Genomic DNA, 9,392 nt, shown 5'->3' with positions numbered 1-9,392 from the left:
AGGTGATGGGATGCTGTCAGTACTGAACGGTGTCATGTGTGATCCTGTCAGTACTCTGGAATTGGTGGGACGACACATTTGACACACCCATTCCTTCCCTAATATATTATATATATATATATATATATATATATATATATATATATATATATATATATATATATATATATATATATAATATATATATATGACAACTAGTAAATATGATTGTATTTTAAGTAAAAAAAAACTAGATCCACAGAATAATTACATTAACAGGATCTAAAACTCTGAGACAATCTGAAGTGCTGACCACTGAACACACAACAATACATCAACCTCACAATTTTCCTTCACCTTCCAGCAAGCTGTAGGAGTCACTACAATCTACAGTCAGATCACTCCTAGACAGTGTTGGGATGGCACAATACATAATAAAATATATAAAGATAACATTAAAAATAACATTAAAGACAAAAACGTTGTGCTAAATTCAGAAACAGAAAGTCCTTTTTAAAACGATAAGTTCTACAATTGACAAAGTTGGGAACCCACCATGTACTTCAACAAGGCACATGCAAAAAGTACATCATGGTTCTATGACACTGAGAAACTATCAACAAATACAGTTATTCCATAAAACTATATAAAGAAATTACATTCAACTATTGTATTATGTTTAATATATTTATGTAAGAAGGTTTGTCGTCTTGCATTATGAGAGCTCATCAGATCGTCACATCATGCACTGTACTCACAGTGATCACCATCACACTTCATGCATACTCCATTTTTTCTCTGACCAAATTTAATTCTTTATATTTTACATGGACAGTTACTGCTCTGGGACTTCCAGTCAACTATAACAAAATAAAAAAGATAAATTTATGCCTATTATCATTCTTTCATTCTTCTTTTGAACACACTAAACCAACTCACTATTGGGCACTGGGTTTTAGTCTGGGGAAATTATATGTATAATCAACTCAATATTTGTGTATCCCACCTATCTCATGAGTATTAAAACATGCCCATATGTATATCTTTGGAACAGCATACACTTCTCTCTAATTCCTTGCACATCAAATTCTACTTCTATTGTTAAAACTAAACTAATAAATATAATTTAGGTTTATCTAGATAAATCCAGTACATTGGTATAAAAAATTACAAAATGCATATTTCCACCTTTAAAAAATACTAACACATCACTCACAATTGTAACCCACATTACGTCAGTACAGGAGTTGGAGCATTTGGTTCTCATAGCACTACTCTTGTGTCCTTCATGGCATATACACACAATTCTTATGTTGACCAGACCACACACACTAGAAGGTGAAGGGACGACGACGTTTCGGTCCATCCTGGACCATTCTCAAGTCGATTGTGAAACGTCGTCACCTTCTAGTGTGTGGTCTGGTCAACATACTTTAGCCACATTATTGTGACTCATCGCCTGCACAATTCTTATGCTTTACAAATACAGTAATATAGTTTGTGTAATTTTTCAAGAAAATACCAAGTTACACAGAATATTTTTTGTATAATAAAACCAAGACCTCTTCAACTTGCATGTACATGTATGACCAACTCACAGCAGCTAGGCTTCAACAAAACCATCATATCTTCCTAGAACCAGCTTATATATATAGTACCTATACTCTGCAATTGTAAGTCATACCACAACTTGCACACACTTCATTTATATCCTCACCATTTTTCAAATTCAAAACAGATTGAAAAAAATCAATGCTTATAATATTTGTTAACTAACCAATTGATACCCTGATCTCTACAGGCAGCCAATTTCTATATATATTTACACTGCAACACTGTATACTTCACAAAGTATAGATCCATATGTTAAAATATAGTCTTTGGTACCTAGTGAATGAAATGTTTTATGTGCATTTGTCAGACATTGAAACTGAAGTACTGTACTGTATACAACATAGGGTTAGTAAATAGGTAATATTTTTTTGTTTAAATTGTTCACTTTTGTTCTTTAGATATTTTTTGTACATAATCAGATCAATATAATTATGAGAGGTTTGTACATAGGCTAATGAAAATTTCAAGAGTATTTTCATAATTGTGGTTTAGATTTAAAGCGGCAGGTTCTGACAAGGACCAATGGGTGACTAATTGAAGCAATTTTTACTAACCAGTGAGATTCAATGGGCTTTGTTGACCAGACCACACACTAGAAGGTGAAGGGATGACGACGTTGCGGTCCGTCCTGGACCATTCTCAAGTCGATTGTGAGAATGGTCCAGGACGGATCGAAACGTCGTCGTGCCTTCACCTTCTAGTGTGTGGTCTGGTCAACATACTTTAGCCACGTTATTGTGACTCATCGCCTGTCAATGGGCTTTAACTGTTTAATAATTGTAATTTGTTATATCATTTACAACCCTAGTCAGAGAGAAGCTAATTAGTTGACATGGACAGAGGAAATTTCAAAAGCCATATGAAAATGACATTACCTAGTATGGTACTTTTTTTATTTTTTTTTTTTTTGCAATACCTAAGAGAAAAATCTGTGCACACATATCTGGTTATTTTATTATTTAACCCTTGAGAAAATATCTGGCCCTATTTTATTGTACTGCTGATATCTGTTTAAATTGCTTTATTACTGGAAAGTCTATTATTAACTTGTGAAAAATACTGTACTGTACATATCCATTGATTATTTTAGTGACCTTAATTTGGAAGTCATAAAATTAAGGTCATGCATTAAATAATGGCTTCCTTTTGTCTTTATTTGCTCTGCTTCTTGCTATGCACTCTGCAAGTACAGTATTGCCATCTTTTAGGCTAGTTTGAACAAATTAGTTTTAAAAATTACACACAGTTTTTACAAACAAAATAATGATTTTTAATACATTACAAAAATATATGTGCAACATTTCATGAATGGGATATTACTATATCTGACTCTACACCTTAATGAAATTAAAAAAAAATACTTATATTAATTTAAGTAGGAAATGAATATTTACCATTAGATATATATATTCCACCATCTTACAAGATTGTGCTCGCATAAAATGGTAATTAATCTGTTTTTAACAGTACAGTAATGTCAACAAACATACAACACAAATAACAACACTAAGAAAAAGCATCTATGTAGTATATATATTCTCCACCACAAGTGTTCATTAAGACAATGCCACTAATATCTGTTGTGCACACACTAAACACTTCATGAGATCAATCACAACTCTCCAGCCTGATGCCAGTGTCGCCACTGAGACCACAAGTTTGCTGGCCCGGACATCAGTGCATCGAGGTACCATGGTGTCAGGGTATCTGGCACTTGTTCTGCACACTGCCTTCACATATAAGGAAGTCTCATGTCAGCTAGATTTATTGCATCTCGAGCTCACAGCAGTCCAGCCTAGACCATTACCACTACCACCACTGCCAGTACGAGGCTGGGCACCCCAACTGTTCTACCTTTTACCGAGCCAGCTGCTAGCAATTCCTACAACGATTTCTTCATTTTTTTCTTACTCTTACGGCACTTCTCAACTGGAATGCAAGCCCCACGGTGCAGTACGGTGGGTGGTGGGCAATAACAACCAGCTCTGCAGCGTTGGGTGTAACACCTTGGGTTAGGTGTTGGGTTGCGACAAGTAGCACGACAAGGGGGAGCACATTCCATGTACTCTGCTCCATGTGGACACTCCAAACCTGAAATATAATAACAGTACTGCTATAATACCTCTTATAAATACTATAAATATGGTGTATTAAATTGTAATTTAATGTAAATGTGTGTATATATTTAACATTTAAAATTAATATTATAACAGATATTCTAGTTATTTTCACTGTTTAATAAACAAATTATTCCCTAGAATTTTTAACACAAATATAGTTTCACCATTATGGCCAACAAAATTAAATTTATTAATGATACAAAATTGCATTTCATGGATGATCTGAATTAAGTCACCAGTGATCATTGACAGTCGTGTGAGAACTTGCTGAAGGATGTGGCAGGGAAATTAATTTGGAAGCAATATCAACCCATTTTAAAATGTAGCTGGAAATAATTTAATATTTCTGAGACACTATGTTTGCAAGTGTAGCACCAGTTATGTCCAAACATGATGCAGTAGTACTCTAGCTAAAAATATATTTGACATGATGATGAAACCACACATCAGAAAATGAAGAAACTACGACATTTCAGTTCATACTGGACCACTATTGAGTCGTGTGAGAGAAGAGAGGATGATGTTTATTGTTTTAGATTTAGCCACTTGGAACAAAATGGCCATGTAGCACAGGCTATAGTGAGTTCGTAAAGCGGAAGAGAGAGAACGATCAGGCAAATAAATATGGCAAGAGGCTGAGATGAGAGGTCAGGATCAGGTACGAGAAAAAGGCAAGAATGAGATAAAAGGTGAGAATAAGAAAAGGGGATAAGAATAATAGAAAGGAGCAAAGCTTAAGTCAGATCATGTTTGTTAAGAATATTAGAGCATTTAAGTATGTACTGTGAAAGGGAAGAGACAACAGCAACAAAGCCAGGACTATGGTTCATGTTGAGCATGTTGTGTATCAGAGCTGATTCTGCAAGATGGCGTCTGTGAAGAGTAGAGGCAGGAAAGATTATTTTAGAAGAAGACCAAGCTATAGGATGATTAGTCTCTCTGACATGACAGAAGTGATCATTGTTTGTGTCTGCAGACTTAAGACTTCTTTTCTGTTCCTCAAGTCTTGTCATTTAGTGTATGGCCAGTTCCCCAAACTATTGGAGAGGATGAGATAAACAGGAAATAGAGTAGACACTAGCAGCAGTGGAAGCAGGAGGAGCGGTGTGAACCAGATTACTAAGAAGTATGTTAGTTTGTCGAAAGGTGAGTTTTACATCAAGACGACGAAGGGTATTAGCGAGATTTTTAGTTCAGATATGAAGGGAAGGCAGAGCACAGTGTTACTATTGTTGAAAACAGGTTTTGAATGAAATTTTTCTAATTTAGCTTGAATAGGCACAGTTGATAAAATGTAAGGGGTATGCAAAGCAAGAGAAAGACTTGTAAATAAAAGAAATTTGAGGATCGAGACACTGAGGGTCACTGATGCTTAGGACTCAGAGGAAGAGGCGAGAACACTCTTACCTTCCCTCCTTAACAGATGAGGGAAGGTAAGAAAAGATGTGAATATTCATACCACTTAGCATAAGGCTTGCAGTAAACAGAGAAAGAAGAACCAGACACAGAGCTGCAAACATGTCTAGAAAAGGAAGGAGGTAATTAGATTCCCATTCGACTTTGAAACTGATAGGAGCCAGATTGTTAAAAGAGGAGAGAAAAGGCTGGAAATGACTAGTCATGAGGCCATAGAGCAAAATATCAACAACATAGCGAAGCCAGAGAGCAACCCGTCCTCAGACCAAGTCCATTTCATCCAGCAGTCGACCTCAAAGATGCATTCATCAATTTTAACCTGCTGTTCATTCAAAATAGGGATTTTCTCAAATAAAAATTAATATTGTTATATATTAGCATACTGTCAATATTTAGGCATTGTTTGGTTAGGTGTTTAGGTTCAGTTGGCAATTATTTGTACTTGTAGTACGTGGGTACTATAGTACGTGGTACCATGTAGTACAGTACAGTACTAGCATTTACAGCGTTGGAGTTCGAAGAAAAGTCGTCAGTGAAGCACTTGTTCCGGAAGTGTTCGGATGTCATCACCTGTGAGTCGTGTGTAAACTTTTTTTCATTTATAAACAGGGGGTTTGGCAGGTACAGTATCCACTCAATTTAACGGCCTCTTTTATACCGATCTGCTGGTATTAACGACCGGTTTGGGAGCCCAGTAGCTAGAGCCTGCTATACCGGTCTGCGGTCGATATTACCGACAGTCGGTATTGGGTTTGTTGTGGCATCAGCGTCCCCTCACATGGCGACCAGGCCGCCACCGACCTGGATCGTCCAGAGTCATATATTACATCTTAATTTTCTTTTAAAATGATTCACTTTAATGAAGAAAATTGTAAATTATTATTAATAAAATATTTTGAAACAGTTTTTATTAAGCAAAAGTCTTTGTTTTCTTATTAAATACCTTTTATAGTATGTATAGGCACTAGGTATTTTTTTTCCCACGGACCTAGTATGTACTCCGACGGGCCATGTGTTCCCATTGTTTACCGTGAACTCGCGCGGCTAGCTTCAATTGTGAAGGATATTACTGTACTGTAATTGTGATCTTTTTAATTTACAAAATGCCAAAAGTTACCCAAAGGAAGCGCCTGACGGTTGCACAGAAGCTGGAGTTAATTAAGAAACTTGATAAAGGATATTCTCATGCACGAGCAGCAGCAGAGTTTAACATCGGGAAAAGTACAGTAAGTGACATCAAGAAACAGAAGGATACTCTATTAAAATATGTGAGCACAACAGAGTGTGCTACTTCTGGTGCTGCATGTTCGAGAAAAACAGTAAAGTCTGGTCAGTATCCACAATTGGATGCTGCAGTGTATAAGTGGTTTATTCAGCACCGCACAATTGGCATGGCAATAAGATTTGAAGAGCTTAAAGTTGCAGCAAGTAAACTTGCCATTCAATTAGGTATAAAAGATTTCAGTGCAAGTGATGGGTGGGTTGGAAGATTTAAGGCTCGGCATAACATTTCAAACACCAAAAAAATTTCTGGTGAGGCGTCAAGTGCTGATCCCACTAATGTTGATTCATTCAAGGCTAAATTAAACGAGTACATTGTCAGTAATAATTTAAGGAAATATCAAGTATATAATGCTGATGAGACTGGGTTTATGTGGCGAGCTGTACCAAGTACATCCTTAACCAGTAGGATGCAGGAAAATATTCCTGGACGAAAGATAAGCAAGGAACGGCTCTCAGTCTTGCTTTGTGCTAATGCTGATGCCTCTCACAGGACAAAATGTGCCGTGGTAGGCAAGTCTAAAAATCCTCGAGCCTTAAAAAATATAATGCAGGCATTACCTGTAATATATTACAATTCTAAGAAATCATGGTTTAATCAAATAATATTTACGGACTGGTTTGAAAACCACTTTTGCAAAGAAGTCAGAGAATTCCAGATCAACAAATGTGGAATAAAGGCCAGTGAGGTTAAGGCATTGTTGCTGCTAGATAATGCTCCTGCTCATCCCATTAGCAAGTTAATTTCAAGGGATGGCAGAATAAAATGCATGGCACTTCCACCAAACACAACATCCTTGATCCAGCCCATGGACCAAGGTGTTATCCTTGCTGCTAAACGTATGTACCAAACAGCAATGCTTGAAGATGTTTTAGTTGTTTTACCTAGCGAGGAAGATGAATTGACAGGAAAGGATACAAGGGCTCAAAGAACACTAGAAAATCTAAAAAAGTACACAATCAGGGAAGCAATATTCCACTGGGCTAGGCTTTGGAATAAAGTGAAAGAAACCACACTAACAAATTCATGGAAGAAACTGTTAACAGAGAGGCCTAGATGTGAAGCAGCAGTATCTGATAGTGAATTCGAAGGTTTTGAAAATGAAGCCAATGATTTTGAAGGGTTTGAAGAAACGATCCGAACAATGTTGCTCCAAGCTGGTCAGGGTGTACAAGTGAATGATATCAATGAATGGTTAGAAAATGATTACGATCCTGGTTATGAATTGTTAACTGAAGAACAGATTGCGCAAAGTGTTCTCGGAAATGACTCTGATGACTCTGATGACTCTGATGATGACTCGGACGATGTTGGTGAGGCTCTGCCTAGAGGTGTCGGATATCAGAAAAGATTGGAACAAGTTGAGGAACTCATTGAATATTCAATAAAAAGTAAACATGAGGTTATTGGAAATTTTTATGTACACCTTACAGCCTTAAAGCAATGTCTCAAAACGTTAGCCAGAGAAAATCAGATTCAGACAAAAATAGATAAATTCATGATTTCAACGGTTCGTGAAAAATCTTCGTCGACAAGCGATGCTGCACCCGTCGATGCTGAATTACCATCGACAAGTCGTGGAGCATCCGCCAGCAATGAATGCTCTACAAGCCATGCTGCACCCGCCGATGCTGAATTCCCATCGACAAGTCGTGGAACATCCGCCAGCAACGAATGCTCTACAAGCCATGTTGCACCCGCCGATGCTGAATTCCCACCAAGTCGTGACAAGTCATCCACTAACGATATAAAATATGATTGAAAGGCATATAAATTAGTGTAAAAAGTATTGATAGAGTACAGTATTGTAAGTGTTAATGATTAATTAAGCCTAGACAAAAAGATACTGTACAGTGTAAATATACAGTAGAAATAATTGTCAATAGTGAAGTAGAATTAGAACTCATGTGAATTAGTAGTAAGGCTAGCTGTTGTGTGAAGTGAGTGCCTGAAAATAATTGTACATATAAAACAAGCGCTGCAGAGGATGACGTAATCATCACAGCTTCGTAATCTTCAGCTTCATTAAAAGTAAGTCAATTTACCAATTTTATTATAGTATTACAAGATATTAATTTTTTTTTTTTCAACAAAAGCTACATATTAGTCTCTGCAAATGTATATTCTATCGTCAGCAGAGAAAAGGTGAGCTCAAAATATTTCGTCTTGGCTAGCTCTCAGTGACAAGGCTCGATCGCCATTGTTATGGCATGGCCGCCACAGCCTGTGTTGTAACATTAAAAGTCAGTCAATTTACCAATTTTATTATAGTATTACAAGATATTAGTTGTTTTTTTCAACAAAAGCTACATATTAGTCTCTGCAAATGTATATTCTATCATCAGCAGAGAAAAGGTGAGCTCAAAATATTTCGTCTTGGCTAGCTCTCAGTGACAAGGCTCGATCGCCATTGTTATGGCATGGCCGCCACAGCCTGTGTCGTAACATTAAAAATACATTACCTGCACTGTTCAGGGTAAATCAAAACACATCTCTAAAATTTTATTAAGACAATATTAACTCGCTGATTGATACATGAAATATTTTTCAATACAAAGGAATGAATCAATTTTTTCCCACCCATCTGGACTTGATCAGAGCGTGTTTACACATCATCCATGCAGCAGCCAGCAACTGGCTTAATCGTCGGCCGTGCACTAAATTGGAATGCAATTACACAATGAACTTTATTTAATTTTAGTTATACAGTGTAAAATATATCCTACCTGAATGTTACTTGAAAAATTACCCGACCCGACTTAACGTCGGAAATAACGGAGCTCCGTAAATAACGACTTGGGCTCAGCCCCATATAGGCTGTTAAATTGAGTGGATACTGTACATGGAATGGCCTTTGGCCTTTGTTTATGAGGATGGGCTGCAGAGAGGGAGATAAGTATCAATAGTGGGAAGAATAGTTTCAAAGTACAGTACTTTGAAGTTCTTCTACTTTAAAACTCATAACTGTGTTCTTTGAAAAA

At 36.8% G+C, this 9,392-nt stretch overlaps 1 protein-coding gene across 5 annotated transcripts in view; it reads right to left on the bottom strand.

Annotated features, from left to right (window-relative positions):
• Positions 1-2,601: 2,601 nt before the first annotated feature.
• LOC123771953 (BMP-binding endothelial regulator protein) overlaps positions 2,602-9,392 on the bottom strand; it is a 197,411-nt gene continuing 190,620 nt past the window's right edge. For all 5 annotated transcript variants that reach the window (XM_069324323.1, XM_069324321.1, XM_069324322.1 and 2 more), the window contains one exon: positions 2,602-3,684. In XM_069324323.1, coding sequence (XP_069180424.1) covers positions 3,476-3,684 — 209 coding nt within the window. In that variant the 3' untranslated portion in view covers positions 2,602-3,475. The remainder of the gene's footprint in view (positions 3,685-9,392) is intronic.

The sequence above is a fragment of the Procambarus clarkii genome, chromosome 14 (genome assembly GCF_040958095.1).
Source record: "Procambarus clarkii isolate CNS0578487 chromosome 14, FALCON_Pclarkii_2.0, whole genome shotgun sequence".
Classification (NCBI taxonomy): domain Eukaryota; kingdom Metazoa; phylum Arthropoda; class Malacostraca; order Decapoda; family Cambaridae; genus Procambarus; species Procambarus clarkii.
This window is presented reverse-complemented; position numbering and strand designations above follow the sequence as displayed.